Raw genomic sequence first — 27,943 nt, forward strand, 5'->3', positions numbered from 1 at the left:
GAGCGGGGCCGGGGTCCACGCCCCCATCAGGCGACACGGCCACGCGGATGAGGGAAGCAACGATGACTGGAAGAATGGGAAGCAGCAGGCTCGCGCGATTTAGCCTTCTACCATTGTCATTTATTTCTGCGCACGCTTGTTAATTTCTATCTCGACCGCGCGCCCCTGCTCGACCTGGACTCTAAGGAAACATCCATCTGTCAGTGCAACTAGCTGCCTCTGTATTGCATCACCGCATTATATCCTTGGTATAATAAGCAGTTTCTAGCCAGTGACTTTCGAGCAGCACAACTTGGGCGCGAACTCTGAGCAAATGGTGAGCGGGATACTTGATTAGGGGGACAAAAATCTTCTTAGTTGTCTATATTGCGTATAAGGATGGCATGGAAGGAAGCCTGTTACACGCACGCGACACACGGAGCATGGGGGCATTCCTGCGCACCAGGAAACTTGGAGCAGCGCGTACAATACCGCGGCACCTGTTTCACCAGTAATAGTGCGAAACTCCTGGCCGGCCGCGCGGCACACTTGCTCAGCCGTGCCGTGCCTGCAACCCTGCCCAGCCCTGCCTACCTCCAGCACGGGCTTAGCAAGCCCCACCAGCGGCTGGCCCGGATTTGAAACCTGCAGCATAGCATAAGTGACGTGATCGCATGATGTAGTCATTCTAATGGACTGCACGAAACACCAGACCCGACCGCCCGTTAGCCTCTGCTCTCACCATTTCCAGTACTGGTACTTACTCCCCTCTCCGTCGACTGGTCGACAGTCGTTCTTCGGGCTCACATCCTTCGGGCCACAAGACCCCGTCAAAGACAGAGTCAAGACATCACACGAGTACGTGTTCCACACATTCCCCATCGAGCACTACACCGACACGTTCACCAAATACACAATAGGTACGCCAGGGCGCGCGCACTAGCAGCTGTTGCAGGACCCCTTGGTCTGTGCGCACGGCTTACACACAGACACAGTGCCAGACTACCTGCCCAGGCGGCATGACCGCACGGTGCCAAACAGTAGCACGCGCAGAATTTGGCCTGGCTCCCGCGATGCCCTGCCGCCAACAAAAGCGGCCTCAGCAGCCTGTGCCGCTCCACGCGCCATGCCTCTCCCGCGCACTGCGCAGGCGACTCAGACATCTCCGTGGCGCTGGAGGTGGATGGCGCCACACACATAGTCCGGGCCAAACTTGGCGACATCCTCAAGGTAGGAATAGTTAGCGAGGGACAGGGCAAGGCGTGGGCGGTGGTGGGCTCTGGGCTTGGGGTGGGAGCGTGCAAGGCAACCTTATCTGGAGTGCAGCTGTGGACGCAGCTGTGCCGGACGGGCTGTGGACGCAGCTGTGGTGCAGCCGCGCCTGACGCGATCACGTGTGCAAACGCACCCGCGCTGTGCTCTGCGCACTCGCCTGTAGGACATCCTGGGCCGGCAGCCGCGCAAGCACGAGCTGGATGCCTGGTTCACGCACCTGGATTTTGACCGGTCGGGTGTGATGGGCATTGACGAGTACATCAAGGTGCGGCAGGGCGGCAGGATAGGGCTAGGGCGGGCTGTAAGTGGGTGGGGCCTGCGATGTGGATGGTGGGAGCCTGGGAGGTCAACTGGACTGGGAGCGCGGACTGGGAGCCAAAGAGCCACGCTGTGGATGAAGGTAGAGTAAGGTGCGATGCACGCCCCGGCCAACCCAACACCGCGCGCATTGACCGTGTGTGTTGCCCGTGTGTTTGTCGTGCAGGGCGTTGAGCGGCTGCTGGAGTTCAGCGCCACGGGCGTCACGCCCGCCACCTACTCCTCATTCGACACGCAGCGGACGGACTGGGTGCGCCACACGCGGGTGGGCTACGAGGCGCAGCAGACCCTGCGCGGCCCCATGACCACCGCGCAGGAGGTGGGCTGGCACACAGCCAAGCCCGCGCCGCCCGAGGTGGGTGGCTGGCATGCAGGCTGCATGGATGGGAGGAGATGAGGGGGTTGGAGGCTTGTGGGCTCTGGACGGGGCTGCGACGCTTGCGTGCATGTTGCTGCACCGCAACAAGGCCAGCTTGGTGCCGCCGCGGCTCGGGAGTCAAACGCACTCATCATGAACATGTTGCCGGGTGACGGCTCCACGACCCGTCGCCCGCGTCCTGCGCGTGCGCGTCACTGACCTGCGCGCCCTGCGGCCTGCCCTTCAACCTGTGCACACAGACGGCGCAGCGCAGGACGCTGGGCAGCACGGACGTGACGCAGCGCGAGGGCCACACCGCAGCCTCCTACTACGGCCACTTCCTGGGGTAGAGGGCTAGGGGGTGGGAGGGCTACTAGGCTTGACACGGGCCTGCAACGGTCAGGATTGTGGATACAACAGGTCCGTCGTATAACTGCGGCGCGCTTTGTGGGCGTGGCGCGTTCAAGGTTGAGCGGATGGGGATACGCGCGGCGCAATGAGTTTGTATAGGCGATGGATGTTTAGGTAGGTTGCGAGGCAGGTTCAGCAAGCGCGCAAGAAGCAGGGATGGTTGGTTACGTTGGCATCCTGCCTGCACATAAGCTGCGCAAGCGGGTGTACATCTACAGGGTTGGTGAGGACGAAAACGCTCGGGTGGATGAGCGGCTGTCAGGTGGCTATGGCCCCCAGCGAGGGACCGGGTGCGCTGCGTATTGGGTGCGCAGGTTGAGGAAGCAGGAGACGTGATGGGTAGAATTGTAGACTAGAAATTCTGGCCCTTGCATTTTGGTGCAACTGACCATGGAGGTCTCAGGAGTTGCCGCCGTACATCTTGCTGGGTGGTGTTGAGGTAGTAGCACTGGTGCTGTATAACCGTCAGAGGAATGCTGCACTGAATTTTGGACATTCGATGTGTCTGTGAGCATTCGCGGAGTGGCTGTAGCAAGTCTAGCAACACGCATCAGCCCTTGCGTTGCATCGCCCGAGTCCCATCTTGAAGGGCCGGACCGAGTCCTCAAGGTTGCACCCCGTCCATGATGGCGCCAGGTAGCACTGGCAGCCGGGCTGGCAAAGCCGCAACTGCACCAGCATTCAGCCTGGTCGCGCAGAGGCCAGAGGCCAGAGCGCGAGCGCGCCACACCCCATGCTGCAGCGATGCCGAACCCCAACGCCTCCGCATCTCACGCAGCCCAGCGGCACCTTGCGCCTCGCCCTCCAGAACTACCTGGATAATACATGAAACTCCTGAACCTCTCCCACCCCTTTCCATACCAGTGGTGGCAGGGAGTGCACACTCCTGCTTGCCAGCTAGCCCAGCACTTATAGCAAACGTACACCTCTGCATCTAGCACGACATGCACTCTCTATCGAGCAGGCATGACCACTCCCGGGTTCTCTGGAGCTGCCATGTCATCCGCCGCTACCTTCCCTGTGCCGCTTCCCACCAGCTGCAGCCCATGACTCACAACGCCTCACAGCACTGCCACCACCCCACAGGTCAAGGCACCACCTGCACAGCAGCAGGCCCTGAAGCGCGCTGGCCTACGCCTCCTAGCCGCCAAGCCGCCAAGCCGCCAAGCCGCCAAGCCGCCAAGCCGCCAGCCCCACACACGGTGCGCTCAGGCGCCAAAGAAGGCCCTCAGTGACGACGCCAGCCCCACATTGCCGCTGCCCCCGCTGCCGCTGCCGGCGTCCTCCCGCACCAGCAGCAGTCGCGGCAGGAAACGCTTCAGCTCATCCACCGACACCGCGTGGCCGTCCACATGCAGGTCGGGGTCCAACTGCCGCACGATGGGCACCTGCGCGGGTGGGGGATGGGCACGGAGCAATGCGTCGAGGGCTGGGGTCAGGTGGGCTGCTACGCGCGATTGTGCGCCGCGGGGGAAGGATGGGAGGCGGACACCGCCTGCCGGCCCCCTCCCGCTGCATGAGCTTGGGATGCGCCCCCACCTGCGCAATGGATCGTGCCTGTCCTCACACTCGCCTGGAGGCCTTGCTGGCCGTTCCTCCCCATGGGCTCACGCCCATCATCCCTCCGAACCCCCCGCGGCGCTCCTCCTCCACCATTCCACCCCGCCTCTTCCTGCCCCTGCCCCCTACCCGGCACCCCTCCGCCATACACCCCCCGGCACCCACCCACCTTGCCATCCAGCGTGGAGCAGCACAGCAGGTGGTGCGGCGCCACCTGCCCCGCGCCCGCCCCCAGCAGCCCCGCCGCCTCCAGCGCGCCCGCCACCACCGCCTCGCCCACATCGTCCTCCACGTGCGCCAGCAGGTACACGTCAGACACGCGCGCCATCTCCCGCACCGCCTCCAGCGCCTCCAGCTGCACGCTGGCAGATTCCTGCAGCTGCGCGGGGCTGGACTCGGCCAGCAGCACGCCCGGGATGCTGAGCGTGACGCGCTTGGCGCCGGCCAGCTGCGCCGCCACGGCGCGGCCCAGCGGCGTGGCGGAAGCGCCGGCGGAGGCGCGGGGCGCGGGGGAGGCGGAAGTGGCTGGGGAGGAGGCGGCAGCGGGCGCGGCCGCGGCCGAGGAGGGCGCAGCAGCGCGTGGCGCAGCTGCGGCGCCCGCGCCTGCTGGCGTACCGGCGACACGCTGCCGCTCGCGCGCCTGCTGCTCTCTCCGCTGCTGCTCCGCCCGGTTGGTGTCCCGCAGCTGCAGGTAGCCGTAAACTAGTAGAGCTAGGCCTAGGATGCCAGTGATCGACAGGGCTCCGCGAGGGGCAGTTTGGAGGAGCTGCACCAGCTTATTATACAGGCCCGCGAGTCCCGACGCCATTATGCCTGGTTTGGTGCCCTTTGCGGATACAGAGCACTAGTATATCAATACCACCGCATCGCAAATTCAGATAATAGAGTCTTCTTGGAGAACCTGTATAATGCAATCTCGGCTTGGAGCGAAGTGCCTTAAAGCGCGTAACAAACCTAACAGAAGTGTGCCGACGAAGTTGTATGGGTTAACTGTGAAGCTTGGCGTTGGCAGTGCAAAATTCGTCATTGCTGGTGTCCGACAGGCGACAGCCCCCTGCCCCGAACTCGATGCCACGCCTGCTCGGGTTTGACCTGGCCGCGCTTCTCGCGGGCTGGGTCCAGGCTCTGTTGAGTGCAGAGCTTCGAATAAAGCATGTATGCTTGTGGGGCCCAGATTACAGACCAGGAGCACGACGCGGACACTACGCTGGTCCGCGTAGGCTGTATGGGGGGTGTCTTGGCCGTTCTTGGCAGCCCTAAGCGTGCCCCCGTGCTGGTCCGCGCAGGCAGCATTTGATGACTCCTGCGCGCTTGCACGCTCGGGTTGTCCTCTCTTGTAAGCACGCAACCATACCCATACTTACCCAGTTACCCGGCGCCCCCTCCCCAAGTCTGGGGGCAAGCCGAATCCAAGCATTTGATGGGCGTCAAGTGTCATGAGGTGGAGGACGAGCATCGCAATGCGCACCGTATGCCGAGCTACGGGTGAGCAGTGACTTAGGCTTGAGTAAAAGCATGCGTGAAGTGGGATTGTAATCTGCGCCTGTCAGGTTAGCCGCATTACTCAACTTCGTATGAACGCGGATGTTACAGAGGGGACAGTCCCAGCACCCAAAGACGCCAAGCCATCACATGCTGACAGGGCCCAACTTGACTCCACCAGCCCCGACTTTGCTGCAAACCCTCCCGCGGTCAAAGTCCGTGTGACTCCGCGCACAGTGAGTCCTAGCCAAGCCTCAACCCGCCAGAGCCCCACCGCTGTGCCTCAACGCCACAAGTCTAGGCACAGGAGTGCCCGGAAACGTCCAGGCCGCAGCACACACGCACAGCGCACGCACTAATCAGGGCGCCAGCGTCCAGTATGGGAGCATAGGAATGGGCCACGAACGTGCACCTGGCAAGGGGGGATTGGGAGAACAACATGCTATCGTTTGTTGGCGTTAGAAGGGTCACTCCGGCCGGGCCTCCAGTTTCCACGAAGCAGGAAGGCACACAAAGATAGTGTGCATCGCGCACAACCTTGTAAACACACACACACACACACACACACACACACACACACACACACACACACACACACACACACACACACACACACACACACACACACACACACACACACACACACGTGATACTTAGCTTGTCTGCTGCACGCCGCCTCTCTTGTCGCCGTTGCCATTCACATGCCAGTGACACGTCCTCGCTGCCGCCCTATGCCCATGCTTCCACTTTTGCCTATAGGTGAGCTCGACTACGACCAGCGGGCGGGAACCTGGGAATTAGGCGTGCTGGGTAAACGTTGTTTAGCGCGCCCAGGGTGCGCAGCATGGACGCATACAGGTGCATCGCGGGGTCAGGCCGAATGGTCGCCCGTGGGGTTCCAGGCTTATCGCGTCCCTTGAATTGTAACCAGCATCCTTATCGCGGGTAAGTATGACTACCTGGGTCACGACAGTCACGCGGCGCTCGGTAAAATGGTAGGTATCGGTAAGTAACTCCGTCGCGTCATCGGGCGGGCTTTCGTTTCGTTTTTTTTAACACACACACACACACACACACACACACACACACACACACACACACACACACACACACACACACACACACACACACACACACACACACACACACACACACACACACACACACACACACACACACACACACACACACACACACACACACAGGCAGGTTGGTGGGGGGGCTGTGAGCTGACTGTACCGAGAGCTCTTCCAAGGACGACCCCGCTTCGCCCCACATGGCCCCTGCTCGGTATGACAGCTGGAGCTTAACCTGCCGGCCACAGTACGGTCGCCTTAATGCCGTCATGCAAGTCTTGCCCCAATCTTGACAGAAGTGGATCAGCGACAGGGTCAGCGACACACTCCTCCGCGCTTGTCCGGGCACGGAAGCCGCGGCCAGTTGGGCCGCGTGCCTCTTCCTTCTCTTTATATCCATGCCGCATCTGCTGCCCGACTTCGGTTCCCTGCAAGCCACAGGCGCGCGCAAGAGCGCGTGGGTGCCGGCGCAACCGTAGACGCATGCAACAGGCGTGATCGGTAAATTTGGCTAGGGCTGGTGCGATCGTGTATGGTTCCATGTTCCCACCGTCCCCCAACGATCCCCACCGATCCCGCTGACGGCCTTGAGTCCTTGACCCCCACGGTCCCCCGCCCCGCACCCTACCCAGCCGAAAAATTGGTGCAAGTCCAAGACACCATTGACTTTCAATTTACGTCGGTCTGCATCCGTGCCCCCCAGCCGGAGTCGTTCAGAACTGCTGTACCGTTGCACAACGTTAGCCACCTGCGCCATCATGCCCGCCCAATCCCACCCGGCCTAATTAACACCAAAACCCCGAACCCAATCCAACTCCCCCTCAAACATGTTCGAGCGAGGCCTGCACTAAAGCGCTGCTACAGCCTCGCTTGCAAGCCGCAGCCCACTTCTCCCACCCTCATCCCAGGAGTGTGCCCGGATAACTGCCGCAACGTCAGCCGCAAAGGCCGCCACCAGCTTTCAGACAATGCATGGCTTCCGCCCAGGACCGTGCCCAAGCGCCGTCGGGCACTCCGCACTCGCCATGCAGAAATGCTACACCACGTCACACCTCAAAGGCGTGCACACAAAGCATCAGAGTTGGCTCTGATAGCGGCGCTCGCGTGAGCGCTACATTGGGGTACATGTCAAATGAGTCGGACGAGCATGGGCATTCATAACCCTAACTCCTGACGGACGTAACATCCACGCGCGCCCCCACTCCCCGCTATATACAGCTAACATAGTGGCTTGCCATTAATTACAACTGTATTAATTGCTGCATGATGGGTCGCGCCACACCCTGCTCGTTAGGACTATTTTTGCTCGCACTTGCGAGCGTCCTGCTTTGCGGCTATGCTATGACGAAGGATGAGCAGGCATTGCTAGATTGGGTTATTGCTGAGGGCGGCGAACTGCGGGTGACGATTTCCCGCGATGAGGCGGGGGTAAGCGGGGGCTCGACGTTCGTGCCGAGCGACCAGTACAGAACGTCTAGTTTCAGCTGATATAGTCGTAGGAGCTTATAGATGCCACAGCATTGACAGAAGGGGCGACGCACAGCCCGACCGAGTCCCGCGCGCTTCCACTCCGCCCCGACATCACGACCCCTCCCTTCCCGCCCCTCGCGTGTGCCAGGTGCGGGGCCTTTACACCACGCAGCCAGTGAAGAAGGGCGAGGTAATAGTCTCCATCCCTCAGCACATCGTCCTCAGCGTGAAGAATGTGGCAGCTGCGGTGCGTGGCAAGAGCTGGGGCCCCACAGCCCCACACACGCACGCGCTGTCAGGCTCCTGTGCGTGACTTCAACTAGGATGATACATACATTGCAGTTGCATGCTTCCACTGACTTTGACCGCAACCTTGCAACTTCATGCGCTTGCCAGCTGTTTCCCTGAACTGGTTGTACGCGTGCGGGGCGGGGCTGGACGCTGCAGGAAGCCTCCCCCCAGCTGCTCAAGGAGATTCACTCGCCCTGCTCACGGCTCAGACCGTACCTGGACACACTGCCTGGGCCTGACGGGGTGAGGGGGGGTGAAGAGGGGGGGGGGCGGCGCTGCGGCCCTGCGGCAGGGGGGGAGGTGGAGGGGGAAGGCTTGCGGAAAATGGCTGGGGTCTCACTGCGGCGCAAACCTCGAACGCCGCACTTGTGTCGCTCCAAGGCAATCCTGCAACCCGGGTTTTCACGTGTGTCTTACTCAGGTGCTCACGGCGTACAACTGGCCTGAGGAGTACATCAAGTACCTGGCCGACCCCGCGATGGTGGGTGCCATGTGGCGGGCTGGATGGGGCGGGGTGGGGCGGGGCCCGGGGGGCGGGGGGTGGGGTGTTGTACATACCAGCCCAACTGAAGCCCAACCAGCAGGGCTCGCAGGCGTTGCAGCGGCTGTGCTAGTGTGCAGTGTGCGATGCTCGCGGGGGCTGCATTGTCGCACGGGCAGCAGTGTTAAGAGGTGGCTAGCCGCCGTGGCGCACAGCTGCAAGGTTTTGCTGCTCGCCTTGTGACCGGTGTGCGGGTGTGCCATTGTATCTGCTTTCGGACCGGTCCGGGCCGTCCCGCACTGCGCAGGAGGAGCAGTTGAAGAACTCCTTCAAGTTGCACGCGCGCAACACGTGGCTCGGGCACAACGACGATGAAATGGTGAGCGTTGGTTTGCGGGACGCATTCGCGACGAAGCCGGCGACGGGGGTTGCACGCACGGGGTTGCATGTGGACAAGTGGAGATTGGGACCGTCAGAAAGTGACCTGTCAGGAATGAGCGCACCGGCTAGCCGCGCAGGCACAGTGTCAACTGACAAGTGCTTTCATATGCGCTACCACTACTGCGCCGCAGGAGGTGACCATCCCAGAGGCCATCGGCCGCAAGAACATTACATTGAAGGAGTGGGAGCACGTTGTGTCACTGGTGGGTGCTGGGTGCTGCGGTGGGTGCTAGGGAGAGAGGGCAGCCGCACGCGTGAGGCGGGCTTCCGCTGCCAGTGATGCTGCTGGCGCCCCTGACGAATGCGGCTTCATCACCGGATGAGTCAACGTGCACAACTGACGGCGTACTGCCACACCATGCCACCCCGTCACGTGCCACCATGCGCCACCCTATGCCACCCTGTGACACCCCGTGACACCCCGTGCCATATGCAGCTGAGCTCGCGGACGTTCAGCATCCGCAAGGGCGCCTTGTCGCTGGTGCCCGTGCTAGGTGCGTGCGAGGCCAAGGGAAGGGCCTCTGGGGACGGGATGCGAATGGAACCTCAGGTGTTGTGGGAGGTCGATTTGATAGGACACCAGCCACTGTCAGGCGGCACTCACATGCAACGACCTGCGCGCTTTGCCGTGCCACGAGCTGGCGAAGCAAGCTGCCAAGCCCCTCGCCCCCAACTCACCAAGTACCAAATCCCACCCTCACCAGATCTGGTCAACCACGATGTGCGGGACATCAACCAGCTCGGCAACAGCAGCACTGTCGAGTGGGTGCAGGGGCTGCGGCACCGGAGCCGTGCGCGGTGTGGCGGTTATGTGTGGGGAGGCTGTGCGACGTCACGACCGACGTCTGGCCGGCGTGTGTCTGGTCGTTGCCGGCTACAGCCCGTCCTGTGCATGCTACAGCCCGTCCTGTGCATGCTACAGCCCGTCCTGTGCATGCTACAGCCCGTCCTGAGCAGGGCAGCTCCACGGAATAATAATAATAATATCTACGCAGGGCACAGGTGCCCGCGTGTCTTAAGGAGGAGTGAGACAAGCTCACCCCACCAGGCAGCTCCACGGCCTACCGTTCCGCCGCCGCGCCACGCTTGCGCACGCACACCATTTTCCCATCTGTGGCCATGTTGTGATGGAACTATGCTGTTGTGTCCTCTACCTCCTCATCGCCGTGCCTCAGTCTGGTCGCCGGCAAGGACCTGGCTGCTGGCGAGCAAGTGACCATCACCTACGGCTCCATGCGCAATGACGAGCTGCTCATGTACTATGGGTGGGTGCTGCTGCTGCTGGGGGTGGTCATGCCCGGAATGGGTGCTGGGCAGGTGCAGGGGGCCTGACGGATGGCAGAGTTGGCACAGCAGCGGGGGCGTGGCAACGGGGGCGTGCCAACAGGGATGGTGATGGCGGACAACCGGCTTCGCAACCACTGCAATCACCGGTCAACCAGCCAGTCGGTCAGCCGTCACAGTCCTGTCCCTCTCCACAGTCCCATGCACCCGGCCCCGCCCGCCCGCCCTGCTCGCACAGGTTCGTTGACACGGTGACGGAGCCGCCCCGCCTGTTCTCCGTTGACCACCGCGATTTCAAGCTGTACGAGGCCAACCCGCTCAGCGACAGTCCGTTGGAAGGTGAGCCCGGCTGTATGTGCAGCCTCGCGCCACGGCCAGCGGGTCGCAGCGGGTCAAGTACCCAACGTGGCATGGCACGCTTGAGCGCGAATAGCGTGCAGTGCCGTTGATGCTGCGTGGGCATGTGAACAGGCGAGTGATACCCGAAGCTACCAAAAATCATTTTGTACCCCTCACGGTGCCGGATTTGTCGCCAATCAACGCTGCAGGCCCGCCGGAGGTGCTGCGGACAGAGCTGGCGCGTCTGCGTGGCATCCTCACCGCGTTTGAGGCCAGACTGGACGGGCTGGGCCCAATTCCCGACACACAGCCGTACGTGGCGTCGCTGCTGCGGGACGCACACGACCGGAGGCGGCGCGCGCTGCATGCGGAGATAGGCCGCCTGGAGCAGCAGCTGCAAGGGGCCAGCGGCAGCGGCGGCGAGGAGCTATAGGGGCTGCGTGTGCCGTCCACGTACACGGGGTGTCGCGACTTCACAGAATTTAGGGATAGCTGGATGGCTACACGTCACCGAAGCTGATGGGCGCGGGGGTAAGTGTACCTCGTGCGTACACGCGTCGGCAACCGGATTGCACTGCTGAACTGTTGGAACCAATTTTGTTCAAGCCCGGGCATGAAGCCGTTGGGCTTGGGGTCAGCCGTGTCGACTCGGGCGTGCAACCTGCAGATGTGTACGGGTGACCTTTCGTGGGGCTTGACATGGTCACTCGCAACCGCGTGGACTGGCTTGTCCAATCTCGTCCTTGAATACGCACATGCACTCGCCGCATGTTTGCGGTATTAGTTTGGGGTGTGCGTTTTCAGGTTTCCTGGGCCGGTGGAATAGATGTTGGGTTTGGAGGGCAGGGCAGGAAGGTCGCCGAACCGCACAAGGAAGGGAGTGCGCTGCTGACATGGCTAATGGAGGGGCGGCATGTGTGGCTTCTGGTGGGTTTTTGCGCTCGCAAGGGAAACATACGTTCTGTACTGCGCGGTGGGCATGCATATTTGCTATGGCTGCGGCGCACTAAGGAAGCAAACACGATAGCAGCTGGATTGAACCTGGCGTTGACCATTGGTATGGTCCGTTGGTGTCAGTAACGCGGCATGTTGCCGTATGTGGTGATGATATTGACGCGGAGATATATGGTTGCGCTGAGGCGCATGGAGTTGTGAGGTGGAAACGTGCCAGCGGCTGCTAGGTTGGCAACGAATACCACAGGTCTGAATTGACAGACGGGATGTCTTCAGGCCAATGTCAAGGGCGGGGTGCATTGGCATGTTGCTGAGGGCTGAACTTTATCCAATGGCGCACCCCGGCACAGGCCGCACCGGTCTGCACGGGTGGTAGGGACTCGCAGCGGGGAATAGGCCCGAGCCCAACGAAACAAGGGGCAGCCAGGACGCATGCGCCATCTCATCACGCGGCCATCTGGTCACAACACACACCTGCACGAATGCCAGCCTGCGTGTGTGGGGTATGAAAGGCATTAGGAGAGGGGCTGATGGTGGTGACTGGTGAGCACTTCCGCAGTAGCAGGAGTGCAGGTGCAAGCAGGTGCACACACGGTGCCGTTTGCAGTCTGGTGACTGGGGCAGCGTGGCGCATCTTGAGGAGGGCAGGGTTACACGTGCGTGTGCGCGCGGCAGGGAGCACGGTGAGCATCCCAGGTGTGCGTGTGCATGCTGCAGCAACAGAGCTGTTGGGGGTGGCGGAAAGCCGGGGTATGGATGCCGACAACGTACCGTACCTTTACGCAATCACCGCGCACCCCCCTGAAAATTTTAATTATTTTCGCACCGCGCACCCTTAAAATGTTAATTACTTTGCACCGCGCACCCCCACTTGGGGCTGTTTCACACTTCCGCGCACCCAAGACATGCGCATTTCATACGCAGTTCAGACGCCTTGTAACTGGCAACCCACCATACGTCTCCTCGCCTCGCCTCAGTTGCCGTTAGCCTCTAGCGATATGGATATGGATACCGTATAAAGCACAGGTGGCGAAACTGGGGGGTTTTAGCGATTTTTCGTTGAATGCACGCCCATCCGGGTAAATTTGCACCACCGCGCACCCCCTCCAAGATAATTATGACAACTCCGCGCACCCCCCCCCCTGGGGTGCGCGGTACTGCAGCATTCGGGCAATTTTAATTAATTACATGCGCGGTGATCTCCTTAAGGTACGGTAACAAGGGGCCTTCATTCTATCAGCTGGATCAGCCGCATAACGGCCATCTCGAGTGCCTCAGACAGCCTCAAAACGAGCATCTTGATTGCCGTGTGCCAGCATTGAAAATTTGAAACTAAGCTGCATGATGCGCCAACGTGGCATTGCATCATGCGTGTTACACGAGCGTCTTAGCTTGGTCGTGGCATTTGCTCACTCTACATGGTAACAACACCCGCAAAGTGGACGCCATCAGCACCTACCTATGGGGCTCTTTAACATGCTTGCAACACCGCATAGCACAGTGCTCCCAGAGGACCACGTCACCACACCCTAGCAATGCGACTCCCCCGCACTCAACACCTACGGTAACCAGGGAGGCAAGGCAACTCACTCACCCGGCCTGCGGACCCGCTGGGAGTACCGGTACAGGGTCGTTGCAAACAGCCGAACAGCACTAGCATCAAAAGGTGGAGAAATGCAGACGCTGAGCGCAGCGATTGGGCAGCGCGCAAGCAGTGGACCTCCCACTAGGGGTGGCTCACCTGCATCCCACCCACCAAAGCGCGTGAACGCCCTCTTCACCTCCTGCACACATGCGGACTTCTTCTGTTTTCGACAATCAACCTCAGCCCCTCGTGTACGGTACGCGCGAAGGCACTGCATTCCGCGAAGTCTTGTACCGTACTCCTCGACCCGCATCACAACGTCGGGATCACCCGCTGCAGAAACACGCTTCCTCTCCTAGACCAGGCGGTCGCACGAAATACATCACCGGTATCGTACCGTATTCACATGTGGTTGTTATTTCAGCACCGACCGGGCTACCGCCGCCCAGTGCTCCAGGCCCTCCCGCGCGCTCAGTACCGCCCGGCCGCGGCTGCAGCTGCGAGCGCCTGGTGGGCGGTTCTGCAGCTGCAGCCGCAGCCGGCCCCGCAGCTGCAGCTGCTGCTACTGCCGGGCGCGGGGAGGCAGTAGCGGGCCATGCAGGAGGTGAAGAACGCCATCTGGTCGGTCAGGCTGTGGCGGGGAGGAGGGTGGCAGAACACGTGAGTGCTTCAGGGCCAGAAAGAGTCCAGTGAAGGTGCAATACGGTATGCGATGACTGAAGCACCCGACAGGACCGCAAGTGTGTAAACAGTCAAAAGCTGCTTCACTGGCCCTTGTCAGTTCCACACCAACAATGCATACATCCCCCGTGGCTCCCCACCATTATCCGCCAGGTCCGCACCTGCCATTGACCGCCTTGCGCATCGCCACCGTGTCCGGCACACCGCTAACATCGCCCGCCGCTGCCGCCCCCGCTGCCACCGCCGCTATAGACTCCTCCACGCTCTTATCGTGTACCGCCGCCAGCGTGTGGTGCTGCAGCCGCAGCCGCTCCTGTTACACGAGGGCGGGGTGGCGGCAACATCGATTGGGTGGGAGGGTCTGGGCCGCCAGAGGCAAGGCCACACCGCGAAGCAGAGCAAAGCCCTGCAATATGCATTGTGATTTCGAGACCACCAGACATATACACACACACAATTGTTCCATTTGTATTTTGTTTACCACACACACACACACACACACACACACACACAAACGGTAAACGTTGTTTAGCGCGCCCAGGGTGCGGAGCATGGACGCATACAGGTGCATCGCGGGGTCAGGCCGAATGGTCGCCCGTGGGGTTCCAGGCTTATCGCGGGTAAGTATGACTACCTGGGTCACGACAGTCACGCGACGCTCGGTAAAATGGTGGGTATCGGTAAGTAACTCCGTCGCGTCATTGGGCGGGCTTTCGTTTCGTTTTTTAACACACACACACACACACACACACACACACACACACACACACACACACACACACACACACACACACACACACACACACGACGCTCGGTATTCGGTAGGTATCCGTAAGTAACTCCGGCGCCGCTTGGGCGGGCTTCGTTTTGTTGTTTTTTTTCTAACACACACACACACACACACACACACACACACACACACACGCGCGCGCGCACACAATGTGTGCGCCACCGACTAGCTCACGTCTAGCTCTGTGTAGAAGGCGGCGTTGGGCTCGGCAGGCGGTGCGCCGTGTAGCCCCTCACAGTACGCCCGTTGCAGCTGCGTCCTGTTGGCGCAGAGGCAAGGGCGGCTTCAAGCATGTGCACAGACTGGCCTTCACGCGCCGTATCACTTCCTGCAAATCCGCGAACTGCCACTCATGTCTCATGGCTGCGTCCTGCACTCTGGAGCCTGTGCCGGCCGCCATACTGCCGAACTGGCCCCTGGACGCACCCACATCGCACCCGATCCCCTACCGGTGTGTGTGGTGAGATAGTCGGGAAAATACAAAGGTGTAGGAGTTGGTGTGCAGCGCCAGAGGTCGCGCAGCCTCCGATGGCCGAAGCTCACGCCCCACAGGCTCTGTGTTGAAGTGTACAGCACAAGGGATACGAAGGCAGCCAGACATGCTCTTCATGTACCACTGGGTGCTGGGTTGGGCTCCGGACTAGCACCCTGTGCTGCAGTCCCCGGGCCCCGGCCTCTGCTGCAAGTGAGCCGCTGCGAGGCGATGCACATGCTCGTTTCACACCGTACCTGGCTGCCCAACCGCCGCTGGGTACGAGCCTGTTGCCTTCAGTTCCCTGGACCGCGCCGTGCCTGCTCTCCGCCACACCTCTTGTGCTCGCGTCTTGCGCTCCTGGGCGTTCCACGAGAGCAGGAGCGTCAGAACTGTGGTTGGCCCCCGGACCGTGTCGGCGTGGCCTCCCCGCTGCCAGCCCGACCGCGCGAATTCTGATAACATCTAATGGAGACACCAATTGCAAGGTCTGTGTGTGTTGTGATGTCAAGCTCGTTTGCGCTGCGCACATGGCGAAGCCGAAACGACGCGTGCAAGCCCCTCACCGTCTCTCGCCTCCGCTGCCGGTCTGTTCCAGCATCCCAAGATGCCATTGTCGCAATAGTAGCAAGACAATTTGAGCAATTGGAGGCAAACACAAGGTGGGTCAACGGTTTGAGAATGCCGTCTCTCAAGTCAGAATTTGGGCTGCAGCAATATGCGAACTCCTTAGCGAGAATCAAATGCTGTTTATTTATCTACTGTTTCGGGTTGATACGTGGCCATTACGGGTTTTCTTCTGCGCTGGTTAGGTGAGGGCCTCGCGCGGATTGACCGTGCCACAATTGCAGTGCTGCCCTACTGGCCTCGACAGCCACCTGCATCCAACCCATACTTTTGCTCCGCCCCCACCCTTACACCTCCACGCTGCTTGGATATACACATACATATCTATCACTATGGCCGACGACCACACTGTCGAGCATGCGGACGGGGAGCCGGAAGTGCCCCCAAACATGACGGACGAGGAGCTGCAGTGGCTCCGTGAGCAGCTCAAGGCCGCTGCTCTGGAGGCCGGGGTTGAGGGTGAGGGTGAGGGCGAGGAGGACTGGCAGGACCCTTCGGGCGGCGAGCTGTCCGCGCTGCTGGAGGCCGTGGAGGACGGGGACGCTGCGAGGGTGACGGAGGTGCTGAAGGCCTTCAAGGCGGACATCAACACGCCCGGACCCGACGGCGACACGGCCCTACACCTTGCTTGCCTTTATGGGCATGAAGACTGCGTCCGGGCGCTGCTAGCTGGCGGCGCCGATGCGAATGCTGTTAACAAGGAGGATGGGTCCACGGCGCTACACGACGCTGCAGCGGGCGGGTACCTTGAAATTTGTGAAATCATTCTGGAGAAGGGCAACGCGAAGAAGCTCATTTCGCGGTTCGATGAAGACGGCGAGTCGGCCCTTCACACTGCCGCGTAAGTTTGGCTGCTGCCGGTGGCTAAGTTAGCAAGGAGCATGTTCCAAAGCGAGGCGGGAGGTTGTTTGCTGGGTGCGGTGTTGTTCGGCATAGGGCGCGCCTAGACGCGCTGGGGGGGGCTCGACGTCGCGCCTGTGCTTTCCCTCCGCCGGCCCCACCCCCCCGGGCACACCCGAGCGCGGCCGTGCTGCTGGTGCCTAGCCTTTGACATGCCGGCCCATGAGGCAGCTCCAGTGCCAGGTCCACGTGGGCTAGACAACCTACTGCTGCGCATAGCCCCAACCCACCCAACCCGCACCACACCGTATGGCCCCCCTCTCCAAACACACAGCTCTTACCCCTGCTCTGCTCCCTTGTCTCCTCCCCGCAAACTCGCGCAGACGCGGCAACCACCTGGACGTTGTGAAGTTCCTCATCGCGCGCGGCGCTGACCCCAACGCCCAGAACGGCTACGGCAACAAGCCCGTGGACGAGGCGGACGAGCAGCCCGTGATCGACTACCTGAAGAGCCTCTAGGCGCTGCGGGGAGTGGCGGATGCAGGGACTAGTTGTGGGCGTGGTAATTTGCATGGTGTATGGTGTGTTGAAGTAGTAGGCAATAGGCATGCGTGGGTATGTTGGTGCCAGAGGAGTGGTGACGGGTGCTGGGGTTGGCGCTGGTCACCCCTCGGTGGATTCGCGGTTGCGAGGTCTGGATATGATGCTGGGCGATAGGCGGTAGCGCATAGGTACTCAGTGAAAGGCTTAGCTGAGTTTCACGCGGGGATGTTGCATGGGGTGGGGAACACTGTGGGGCAGGGGTAGGGGTAGGTTTGGGATGCCGGTGATGGGGCCATTCCGAACTTCATAGACAGCAGGTTGGTTGCCTTGTTTAGATCACTGTACGTTTCATTAGCAGACGAATGGATTACGAGCTTCGTTATTAAGTGCAAGGGGCCTGGTATAAACAAACATGGCCTTTGTTGAGCTCTTGCGGTCAGCCCCGAAGCGCACTTGTAAGTTGCAACAATCTAGAATGTTTAGCGCCGTAAGATATACGCGAATAAGGCAAAACGATGTTGTGAGCCCTGGATGCGTGCTGATTTGTCGGCTGGCACTCTTAATTTTGCAGTGTCGGACTTGCTTCGGAAACTACCGAACCATGGCGTGGGAGCAATTGTAACACGCGACACGTGGCACCCGGAGTCAAAGAAATACTGGGAGGTGGTCGAGGTTGCACCCTCAACGGTAGGTGCGGTCCAGGGCTGCTCCCAGGTATGCGTGCGCATGCCGCACGACGCCTGCTCTGACAGACGGGGTTACTGTGCTTCTTTTCTGAGTGCATGTCCACATAGTGTGAGGAGCCAGCGCGCCAAAGCAGGGAACCAGGAGATTGAGGCCTAGGCCAGAGGGAGCGTCGTGCCTCGATAGACTTCTGACCCTTTTCATGGCGCTGCTCAACCCAGGCTGACCCCACCAAGCTCAGCGCCTGGGGATACCAATACTTCAAGGGTGAGTGGCGGCTGGCCCGCTTAGCCTGACGGCGGCTTGCGTGCCGGCTGTGGCCTTCCACAATGTGCTCCGCAAAGGAGCGGCATCAGCATCGAGCTATCCCGTTGCCCCAACAACGCTTTACAGTCCCACGCGTATCGCTCGGTCTCACCACGCCACAACTTTGCACATTACAGCCATCACAGCCACGGCCAGGTTCCACCGCAAACCCTCTGCCCGGCACCGCTGCTGCCCCCTGCCGCAGGTGAGCGCCAGCACCCGGCGCCCAAGCGCATCGCCTCGGTGTGGAAGTACGGCTGGCTGCTGAAGGAGCAGCCGGGGGCGGGGCTCAGCGCGGCGGTGCTGCAGCAGCTATCGGAGCGCCAGGCGGCGGCGCAGGCAGCGGGCCTCGTGGCGGGCGGCAGCGAGGCAGCGGCGGGGACAGGAGCCGCGTCCACGTGAGGGCAGGCAAGCGGCATGACCGCTGGACGTTTCGCGGCGCAGTTGCCGCACAAAGGATAGGCAGGCAGGACTACTGTACTTAGCTTATGGAATGATGAGTGCGTGTTGTGATTGAAGCGCCGAGCACAGGCGGCACATGAGCACAGGCCTTGTCGATTGAATTGTGAAGCGTACGGCAAGATACGGGGGAAACGGCGTGTGTGCAGCGGAAGGCGACCCGACTGGGATGGACGCATGCGCCCGAGTCGGCATGCTTGCGGCACACATGCGGTCGTCGCTATGAATGGAACGTGCCCGGGTGTTACAGACAGGGCCAGGGGTTTCGGGGCAGGTGGGGTGGGTGGGCGCACCTACCTGCGCCGACCACACGCCGGACGGGTAGGAGGCTGCGCCGGGTAGGGCTGCGTGATTGCGGACGTGAAGGGTTTGGAGGATTAGCTGGGTAGGGGCGTAGGGCTTCGTAGGCTTGTAGGTGGGGCTGGAATGCGGCGAGACCCGAAGGCCCGGCGGGCTTCGCGGCTACGGCAGTGCAGGCTGTACAGCTCTTGGCTAGTTGATGAGACAGGCCCTGGACTGTGGGTGGTGGTGCGAGGCTGCTGGAGGGTGTGGTGGGCGGCTGGGCGCTGTGAGCCTGTGAAGCGTCCTGTGAGTCCCTGCATGCCAGCTGGGCAGTGTTCGAACGTATGAAAGCTGTAGGGGATATGGATTGCCGAACGCTCACACTCCCTGTAACGTGCGGAGGTGTGGGTTTTAAGGGGGATTGTGGCTTGACGCACTGAGTGAGTAACAAGTGACACGAGCGCGAAACCCCATTGGCAGGCGGCCAAGTGAATGAGTTGACACCAGCGTTTACAGGCTCTGCTGTTGCGCTCTCTTTCTCTCTCCATTAACAAAATGCTCACGCGCGGTTGTGTATCTTCAAAGCGCCAGTGTGACGTCTCAGCTCAAGGTACAGCTCACCTGCTAGCCTGCACCCGAATTGCCTGTTGCACTGCAGTGCGAGCGCCTACATCACAGCTTCCGTCCTAGTGCCTAGTGCCCATGGGTCCTACAGCACGACGCCGGCTGCCTCAGCCCCGTGCAGCAGCACCGGGTGTTCTGCTTGTGTCCAGCAGCTGCCGCCATGCCGCGCCTCCACTCTTCCATCAAAGTGTTGTTAACGCACGCAAGGCTCTCACTGCTACTGCATACTCGTGGTGACCTCGCGCGGCTCTTATTGCTTACCGACAAGCGGCGTCTTTAATGTCGCAGTGACACGAGGCATTCTACACACAACAAGGAGGTGGCTGCGTAGCAGTCGCACACACAAAAACGAGCTTCGCACAATACAAACACACGAATACAGTGGACGATTCAGCAACCGCCACGACGTCGAACCCTGGGGCCGGAATGCCCGAGCCTACCTTAATTAGCAGAGCCCTACTAGCATAACTGCAATAACCCCTTGAGCGATCTTGGATTGGATTGCATCAGGCATGACTTTACGTCTTCGCCCACACCCACCACAGACCCACACTCGTCCTCGTGTTGCTGGCAGGTGGGCCAGCGGCACACCAGCTACTGCCGCCAATCAAACAGTGCATGCATACACCCACGATTCTCCAACAACTCGTTTTCAAACAAAGGCACGCCAGAGCACATGCAGTCACGCTGTCCTCCAGTCCACCCAAACTCAACCCACGGCCATGATCACCCAACACATGCCGTACATCAGAGTCACCGCGGCGAGACGCCAGCGGCCCCCTAAGCGGCCCCAATTGGTGCAATAGCGTCACCGCAATGCTCTAGGTCGTCTTCATGTGTACCTCGGCAATGTGTCCAGGCACCTTCCAGGCAGCTGCTGCTCCCGCCGCCGCTCGGGCAGGCCCCATGGCACGGCCCCGCCGCCCAGCCGAACGCGACCTTGCGTGCCTACGCTCAGCGAGGGCGCGTCCCTCGCCTTCCTGAAAGCAGCACCGCCGGCGCGCCAACCTGGCAGCACCGTAACACTGTGCGGAGCCCAACACACGCTGCTGCACCTGCCCCAGGCCCGCCTGCTAAGTATACAGGCCATAGGGCATGGCTGCCCCCGTGCCTGTCGCCGGGCCCCCCGCACATGCCGCCGCGTGACCCGATGCGTCCAGCTGCATCTGCAGGCCAGTCCGCTGCCGCCGCCGCTGCTGCTGCTGCTGCCGCCGCCACCCTGGCACCCCGAGCGAGACCGCGGCCAGGTCCTGCCGGGCCCGGGCCGCGCCCCTCCGCCTGCTTCCCAACACCCATCCCTCCACCAGCTCCTCCCTGCCCCTGTCCCACCCAGCGGCCGCTCCTCCAGCCACGCCTCGTCCCGCCCCTGCACGCCAGCGCCGCCGCCTCCTCCTCCATGCCAGCTCCCGCACCACCGCTGCCTCTCCCTCCTCCTCCTGCTCCCTCGCATCTAGTACAGGCTGTGTCGCGCCAGTCCCTCCAGGATGCCGTCGGCGTAGCTGGCGTCGGCGTAGATCACCTTGCCGTTCTGCTCCTGCCGCACCAGCCACGTGACCAGCTCAGGCTGCGCGTTGCCCACCACGATGGCGGGGTGGTCGCCCTCCAGCATCAGGATGTCGTTGCCGCTGTCGCCCGCCGCCACGCACAGGTGCTCGGGGATGCCGAACTGCTGCCGCACGTACTGCAGGGCCTTCTCCTTGCCCGCCGATTGAGGCACGCAGTCGATGTAGCGGTGCGAGCCGTTGCCCGAGGTGATGATGCGCACCTGAGGCAAAGGAGGAGCGGAGAAATGATAAAAATTGTGGAAGAGACGAGGCAGTTGGCGGCGTGGAAAGGACAGCGCCGGCACCCAATGCCATGCGCTACGGCCCAACGCACTGACAAGCCCCCCGCCCTCGCGGCGCCGCTCACGGCCTGCTCACAGCGCCCCCGCACACGCTCACCTCCAGCCGCTCCCTCCTGAATCCGTCCTTGAGCCGCTCCACCACCGCGTCCAGCACCTTGACGTCCGCCGTGAGCGCCATGCGGTGCCGGTGCTCCGAGCCGTCGTCCAGGATGCACAGCAGCGACACGTCGTTGTAGGCGCCCATCACCTGGCGAGCCAGCCGCCGCACCTGGGGGAAAGCCGTATATTTTTAGTTGCGAAGGAAGTTATACCGTAAGTTGTAAGTTGGTTCAGCGGGTGCGTGGCTACCGATGGGAGGGGGAGGAGCGGGTGAGGAAGGAATGAGCGCATGTGTGGGGACTGGGTAGTGTCGGTCAGAGGAGCTAGCGAGCCAGCGCGACCCCAAAATAAAGGAGATACAGGCAGCAGTCTGGATGGGCACCATTGACGAGGAGCTGCAACTATATCGCCCGTCCCAAACAATCCAGGCCGTCCAGCTGCCCGCCCGATCCTCCTCCAAACATCCTCCGCCTGTTACCGCCGCATCTGCCTCCCGCCGCCTCACCACGTCCAGGTTCCAGCCGGCGTCCAGGCTGAGTGTCCAGTTGGTGTCCTCGATCCACTTGAGCCCGGAGGCGGCGGTGCGCCCGTTGGTCTCGTCCAGGTGCCACACCTGTGCAACCCCGCACAGAGGTAAGGCGGGCTCGGCCAGGGAAGCAAGCAGAGGTACTACGGGGCCCCACACCGCGCGTGTGCGCGTTGACAACGGGCGCGTGTACACACGACGGGACACGGCCACATGCTTTGCTGCCGGAGCTGCGACGCGCTGCGCATGAGCGGTCGGTGTGATGGTGTCCCCGCCGCTAACCCCCTCCTCCCCCCTCCGGCGCCCACCTTTGTTCCCACGGCCGTGATGACCACATCCGGGATGGCCACCTTGCCGTCGCACTTCTTCATCAGGTCGACAAATTGGCCCAGGCTGCGGCCTGGGGGGTGGGGGAGGAGCGGAGGGAAGGCGTAGCGGGTAGGCCGACAGGGGTGATAGCGCTGGGATAGTGGCGGGCGGCGCGCTAGGAGCAATACACTGTTAGCACGCCGTTGGCCGCCCGCATCCGCATGCTCCATCACAGGCTGACCCCATGGCCATTCCAACCGTCGTGGGCTCTGACTCCATGGCCACTCAATCCCAGTACAATTTGTATTTGTTATCACCTCAACCCGCCCTCAGTTTCTGTGTTATCACCTCAACCCGCCCTCTCTCCAACCCGTCCACCCACCCACCCTCTCCCCTTTTCCTGGGATTGGCATGAACTATCCCCCAACCTCTCCCTCTCCCCCACCCCCTCCTTATCCCCACCACCCTGCCCCGCCCACCTGTGTTGTAGACCAGCAGCGACCCGGTGAGCGAGGCGCTGTTCTCCCAGTAGTCCGCAAAGCGCTCCGAGGTGGTGAACACGTCGGCACTGGACATGTCGCCAATCATGGTGCCGTCAATGTCGCTCACCTGCAGCAGGCAGGTGGCCACCACTTGCCACTCAGCGCACGATAGTACATTTGCTGAGCTTCAATCAAGTGCCCCCCCCCGCGCCGCCCCAAATGTTTCGACGCCCCCCCCGCCTCCACACACCCATCTGCGCCACCACTGCTGTCAGTCATCCAGCCCGCCCGCCCCGCGCGCCTGCACGGCCGCCTGACGCCCCCACGCCCTCCCGCCCCGCCCCGCCCGCCCTCACCAGCATGATGCGCGCCTCAGCGCCGCGCGGGAAGGGCCGCAGCATGCCCTTGGCCAGCTTGAACGAGCCGGGGAAGGGGCAGGAGTACACGGGGCCACTGCCGGGCCGGTCCTCCTTGAAGCGGGCCACGTCGCCGGCCGGCACACCATTGTTCAGCGTGAACTCCAACACCTGAGGTGAGCGGCGAGTGGCGAGGGCGGCGGCGGCGTCAAAGGAGAGAGTGCATAGGTGTGCACTTGTTTGGTGGCGACTCCAGTGCCCTGCCCGGGCGCGTTCCCTGCATTGCCGCACTGTCCTGGCACCGTCCACGGGGCCGAGAATGCCGGCTATGTTGCGCCGCCAGCCAGCCCGCCTCCAGCGCAGCGGCAGCTACCTGCCGGTGCGCCAACGCCGCGCCATCCCCATATCCAGCCCCATCCCCATGCCCGCCCCCGCCCCCCCCCGGCACCCACCTCGGCGGGGTCTGTGGGCACGATGGTGGCCATCTTCCACACCCCCAGCGAGTTGCCGCGGCTGGGCGCGTTCACCATGGTCAGCTGCTGCCACTCCTGCACACGACATGACACAACACAACATGCTGATCTACTGGGCTGTCACTACACACCTCATCCGGACTGAAAATGAAGGCTGAGGAGATCATCACAATTGGTATCGTTGCCGTAGCCACCTTCTCAGTGCTGGATCTGTTTGCCCCATCAATTGGCTCATCAGTCCGCTCTGGTGCCGGTCAAAGTATTGGTCTGAACCTGCTTAGATGGTGTCTCGCCCTTTGCCGGCAATGGGATGTAGTAAGCAAATCAGTCACAGATATGCCAAGATACATAGTCGCCCCGAGCCTCACTCCTCCTCTGTGCTCCTCTCGACTGCCGAGCCCATCATGACAATCAACAAGCCCATCTTCGCATGGCAGGACCATGGCAAGTTCAAGCTAGGGTGATGCGTGCGTGCCTACCGGTGTGGCGGACAGGGCTCAGCAGTCATGAGAAGCACAGAGGAGGAGTCAGGCTCGGGAATGGCTATGGGGATGCCAAGTTCATCCGTGCCGAGTGCGGCGGCGGCGAGGGAAGCCCAAGATAGAGTCCGCGTCACATGGCCGCTGAGCCCCTCCAGCGACCTGCCCGCGCCACAGCCCCTCCGTCTGTCTGTGCTCCATGCCCGGTGTTAAGTGGGGGCCCCTGCCCCCGGCGCCGCCTCCACACACCTTGGTGAGCGGCTGGCCGTTGACCACGCGGCGGTAGTTGAGCACTGCCTCCTCCCAGCCGGTGCAGTAGAAGACGCGGAACAGGTCGGGCAGGAAGCTCCATATCTGCGCCGCACGCACGGGTAGGTAGCTGCGGGGTCAGCAGCGGAGCCCGCGACCACAGCGGCAGGGTATGTCTGCCACGTTCCCAACCCCCTCTTACGACGACCCCGTGCCTGTGCTGTGCCTGCCCTGCCCTTCCGCCACATGCCCCCAGCCTCCCAGTTCCCCAAGCCCCGGCCTCAAAGCCCTCCAGCCCCAGCCCTCCAGCCTCCCAGCCCTCCGGCCTCCCAGCCCTCCAGCCTCCCAGCCCTCCAGCCTCCCACCCTCCAGCCTCCCAGCCCTCCAGCCTCCCAGCCCTCCGGCCTCCCAGCCTGGCCGCCACGCACCCGGTGCACGTCTCCGTACTCGGCGTCCGGGTAGGTCTGCAGCCCCGGGTCCGTCACCACATTGCCGTCCACCACATACACGTAGCTGTATTGGCCCGGCTGAGGAGGGGAAGGAGGCAGGTAGAGCGACAGTGCGAGCAACGGGTGAATGAGCATGTGCCGGGCCGCATACACAAAGATGTCTTATCAGCCCAGCCTTGCACACGCGAGGACATCACCAGGGCCACTCGACAGCCCCCGCCCAAGCACCGTCGCGCAGCGCACAAGCCCCAAGCCCACTCCCGGGTGCCTTGCCTACACTGCCGCCGACTTCCGTCGCTCACAGTACCTCACCCGCCCAACCCCCGAGCCTCCCTCTCACCGGCAGGTGCGCCTTGGCCGTGAACACCCCCGTGGCCGGGTCCTTCTGCAGCATCAGCGAGTACTGCGGCGGGAGGGAGGGGGAGGAAACCGATGCAGAGGGAGACGAGGGGGTTACACGCATTAAGTTTACGAAGTGAAGGGGGGGTAGTGTAAGAGCGCCGACCATCGTCACCACGGCGCAATGACGAGGCACGGCAGTGTTTGTGCCATCAGGCTACAGTGTCCGCAACTGGGCTGCAAGCCGCAGGGTATCCGGACGCTGAGGGCCGCCAGCGCCGAACACTGCGCCCGCCACGCCGGCCACACCAGCCGCACCGGCTGCGCCGCCTAAGCCCATAGCAAGCCCCTGCTGCAACGCCTGTTGAGGTCGATTCTTCTGGTGCTGCAACCTCCTCCTCTTGCACCGTACATCCGGCCCGCCTCCTGTCGGCCACCTGCAGCTCCCCGCTTGCCTTGCAAGACAGCCCTGGCATCCAGGCCGCAGCCGCAGAAGCCAGCACTGGCCTCCCTTTGGGCCCCGCCCTGACTGAATGTTGCTGCAGCCTGCCGCACCCGTACATTGCTGCTTTGGGCCGCCGTGCAACTTGCGCCACATGCTGCTGCATGCTGACACTTGTTAGGGTCCCGACTCCCGAGGACCCCCACGCAATCGGGACGGCCGTGCTCGTTCCCCGACGGAACCTCCCGCCGCCGGAAGTCACAGAGGCCGCTGGCCCGCTGCCCCACCCCGCTGACTCGCTTAGCTCCGTCACTGGGCTCCTGGCTCGCCGTACATGCCCTCCCCCTTCTCTGACCATGTTTCTCCGCCGCCCCCCACCACGCCCGACAACAACCCACCACCAGCCCGACTACTACCAGCCTGCAACTAGCCCACCACCAGCCCGCCGGCCGGCCGCACCTGCCAGTTGTCCCAGTCGCCAATGACCAGTACGCTGTCCGCCTTGGGCGCCTTGAGCGTGAAGGTGGCGGTGGGCGCGATCACCCGGAAGTTGTTCAGGTGGCCCTGGGGGTCAAAGCGGCGGCAGAGGAAACCGTCGGAAGGGAGATGAAGCGGCGCGGAGCCGGAAGGGAGGCGCGCGCTATGTTCCATTTCCATGTAATGCCAGCCGGTGCACCCAGCGCTGGTTCCACAGCCGCGCAGCGGCTGTCTCCCCCCCCCCATCCTTCGGTCGACCGCCGCCTGCAGGTCTACCACACATCATGCCGCTCAGGCTGTAGCGGCCGCTGCAGCCTGGCCCAAGAAAACGTCCTGCAGCTATTACCATGCACACGTTCCACTGCACGCCGCTCCGCCGCCGCAGGCCCTGGCGCACCTCTGCGTTGGTGACGGTGGGCTCATGCGGGGCCGGCGTCCACACCTTGTCCACAACGAACTTGAACTGCAGCCAGCCAGGCAGCCAGGCAAGACAAGGAAGCACACATAGCGGTGTGTCAGTCAGGAGCGGCACAAGTGTTGCGAGTTCGTGTATGACAACAATATGACGGCTGTGCAGGAGACGACACAAAGCTGCCGCTCGCAGAGGGGCCCCGGACCATTCCGCTGAGCGCCACACGGTGTGGCGCCGCAAACGCGGAAGGCGACAGTCCGCCATGGTCGCTGCTTGACCTATACCCCAACCCAGCTGCTGCCCCGGAGCAGGCAGCTGCGTCCGGCCGCCTGCCCGTCTGCTGGCAGGCCGACGGCTGTTGCACGCGTGCCGGAAGGCTACGAGCTGCGCGCCAACCGAGACTGCCTGGCGAGCAGATGCCAACATCCTGCTTTATCGATTGGTGTGCTCCTACCTCATATGTCCCTGGCCGCAGTGGCAGAATGACCGTGGCGTCGGTGTTCCGGTCGACTTTGTGCAATCGCACACCCTTGCTCCAGTCATTGAAGCTCCCTGCGCGCCACGGCCATTCGGTGAGCAGTTGGAGTACTGCAGCAGGCCCCAACACAGCTCGCTGCCATGCTGCTTGCCACTTCCGACATCGGCCCCGCCCTGCTCACCCCAGATGTATACTTCCTCGCCGCCAAGTACCACTGGCCAGGTGAATTTTGAGTATACAACCTGCCCTTTGAACAACCCTTCGTCCTCCAGCTTCGTGACGTTGCCGGGCGCAGGGCTTCCGTTCTGGAAGGGCAGGAAGTGTCGGACCGTGTCCTGGATAGTCACAGCAAGTACGGGCGCTGCTCCACAACGCGATGCTGGCCGGTGCCGAACAGGTGCCCTGTGGCAACGCCCATGCGCCCAAGCGATGCTAGGCGTCTCGCGACGAAACAGCCCTTGAGCGGAGGCCCTTCTGCTCAAAAGCAAAGAGCTCATAGTGCTGCAACTTGGTTGACGTGTTATTAAGAAGGTGACAGCATATCAATTTCTCGCGCAAAGGGCTTTCGGGACTCCTTTCTTGGAGCTGCTGTGAGCTTTTGCAACTGCACGCTGGCGTTCAATAAGTTAGTGTCAGTGGTAAAATACACACTGGGGCTCAGTAGAAAGTCAAAGGCTCTCGCCCATCCGACGGCCGTGCCGAAACCCTGGCTCTCCCCTGCTCTATGTAAATATTCTTCTGCTCGTGATCCATCCCCACCGTTACGCAGGTGCTGACCACCCCCTGCCCGAATGAGACCCGCCCGCCCTGTGATGATGATCACCTGTCTTTCTCATCTTCAACGCCTCTGCCGCTTGGCCGCCTTCTCCTCCGCCTGCTGCTGCCTGAACGCCTCCAGGAACGCCGCCTGCCGCT

General features: G+C 62.1%; 7 protein-coding genes across 7 annotated transcripts; 4 read left to right on the forward strand and 3 right to left on the reverse strand.

Moving 5' to 3' along the window:
* Positions 1–138: 138 nt before the first annotated feature.
* CHLRE_06g283100v5 (uncharacterized protein) lies at positions 139–2,887 on the forward strand. The gene is made up of 6 exons (XM_001695284.2): positions 139–316; positions 770–899; positions 1,130–1,209; positions 1,418–1,519; positions 1,739–1,927; positions 2,191–2,887. The coding sequence occupies exons 1-6, from the start codon at positions 314–316 to the stop codon at positions 2,278–2,280; spliced, it is 594 nt and encodes a 197-aa protein (XP_001695336.1). The 5' UTR covers positions 139–313; the 3' UTR covers positions 2,281–2,887.
* Position 2,888: 1 nt separating this feature from the next.
* Positions 2,889–5,398, reverse strand: CHLRE_06g283150v5 (uncharacterized protein). The gene is made up of 2 exons (XM_043063299.1): positions 4,071–5,398; positions 2,889–3,729 (listed from the first exon to the last, which is right to left on the reverse strand). Exons 1-2 carry the CDS (start codon positions 4,707–4,709, stop codon positions 3,550–3,552), a joined length of 819 nt encoding a protein of 272 aa, XP_042924005.1. The 5' UTR covers positions 4,710–5,398; the 3' UTR covers positions 2,889–3,549.
* A 2,100-nt stretch (positions 5,399–7,498) lies between these two features.
* On the forward strand, positions 7,499–12,890 carry CHLRE_06g283200v5 (uncharacterized protein). Its single transcript, XM_001695285.2, has 11 exons — positions 7,499–7,887; positions 8,078–8,176; positions 8,377–8,463; positions 8,642–8,701; positions 9,009–9,080; positions 9,274–9,345; positions 9,579–9,636; positions 9,847–9,904; positions 10,318–10,407; positions 10,665–10,765; positions 10,975–12,890. The coding sequence occupies exons 1-11, from the start codon at positions 7,801–7,803 to the stop codon at positions 11,196–11,198; spliced, it is 1,008 nt and encodes a 335-aa protein (XP_001695337.2). The 5' UTR covers positions 7,499–7,800; the 3' UTR covers positions 11,199–12,890.
* Position 12,891: 1 nt separating this feature from the next.
* CHLRE_06g283250v5 (uncharacterized protein) lies at positions 12,892–16,018 on the reverse strand. The gene is made up of 6 exons (XM_001695406.2): positions 15,814–16,018; positions 15,505–15,607; positions 15,225–15,330; positions 14,950–15,034; positions 14,147–14,298; positions 12,892–13,935 (listed from the first exon to the last, which is right to left on the reverse strand). Exons 1-6 carry the CDS (start codon positions 15,859–15,861, stop codon positions 13,776–13,778), a joined length of 654 nt encoding a protein of 217 aa, XP_001695458.1. The 5' UTR covers positions 15,862–16,018; the 3' UTR covers positions 12,892–13,775.
* A 140-nt stretch (positions 16,019–16,158) lies between these two features.
* Positions 16,159–17,710, forward strand: CHLRE_06g283300v5 (uncharacterized protein). The gene is made up of 2 exons (XM_043063300.1): positions 16,159–16,715; positions 17,098–17,710. The coding sequence occupies exons 1-2, from the start codon at positions 16,264–16,266 to the stop codon at positions 17,231–17,233; spliced, it is 588 nt and encodes a 195-aa protein (XP_042924006.1). The 5' UTR covers positions 16,159–16,263; the 3' UTR covers positions 17,234–17,710.
* Positions 17,711–17,758: 48 nt separating this feature from the next.
* CHLRE_06g283350v5 (uncharacterized protein) lies at positions 17,759–19,490 on the forward strand. Its single transcript, XM_001695286.2, has 3 exons — positions 17,759–17,944; positions 18,163–18,208; positions 18,453–19,490. Exons 1-3 carry the CDS (start codon positions 17,789–17,791, stop codon positions 18,647–18,649), a joined length of 399 nt encoding a protein of 132 aa, XP_001695338.2. The 5' UTR covers positions 17,759–17,788; the 3' UTR covers positions 18,650–19,490.
* A 1-nt stretch (position 19,491) lies between these two features.
* Positions 19,492–27,658, reverse strand: CHLRE_06g283400v5 (uncharacterized protein). The gene is made up of 14 exons (XM_001695407.2): positions 27,210–27,658; positions 27,005–27,102; positions 26,536–26,601; positions 26,121–26,225; positions 25,221–25,283; positions 24,860–24,958; positions 24,432–24,536; positions 23,683–23,778; positions 23,231–23,401; positions 22,872–23,001; positions 22,392–22,483; positions 22,063–22,170; positions 21,556–21,726; positions 19,492–21,377 (listed from the first exon to the last, which is right to left on the reverse strand). The coding sequence occupies exons 1-14, from the start codon at positions 27,523–27,525 to the stop codon at positions 21,063–21,065; spliced, it is 1,935 nt and encodes a 644-aa protein (XP_001695459.2). The 5' UTR covers positions 27,526–27,658; the 3' UTR covers positions 19,492–21,062.
* Between the last annotated feature and the right edge of the window lie 285 nt (positions 27,659–27,943).

The sequence above is a fragment of the Chlamydomonas reinhardtii genome, chromosome 6 (assembly GCF_000002595.2).
Source record: "Chlamydomonas reinhardtii strain CC-503 cw92 mt+ chromosome 6, whole genome shotgun sequence".
Classification (NCBI taxonomy): Eukaryota; Viridiplantae; Chlorophyta; class Chlorophyceae; order Chlamydomonadales; family Chlamydomonadaceae; genus Chlamydomonas; species Chlamydomonas reinhardtii.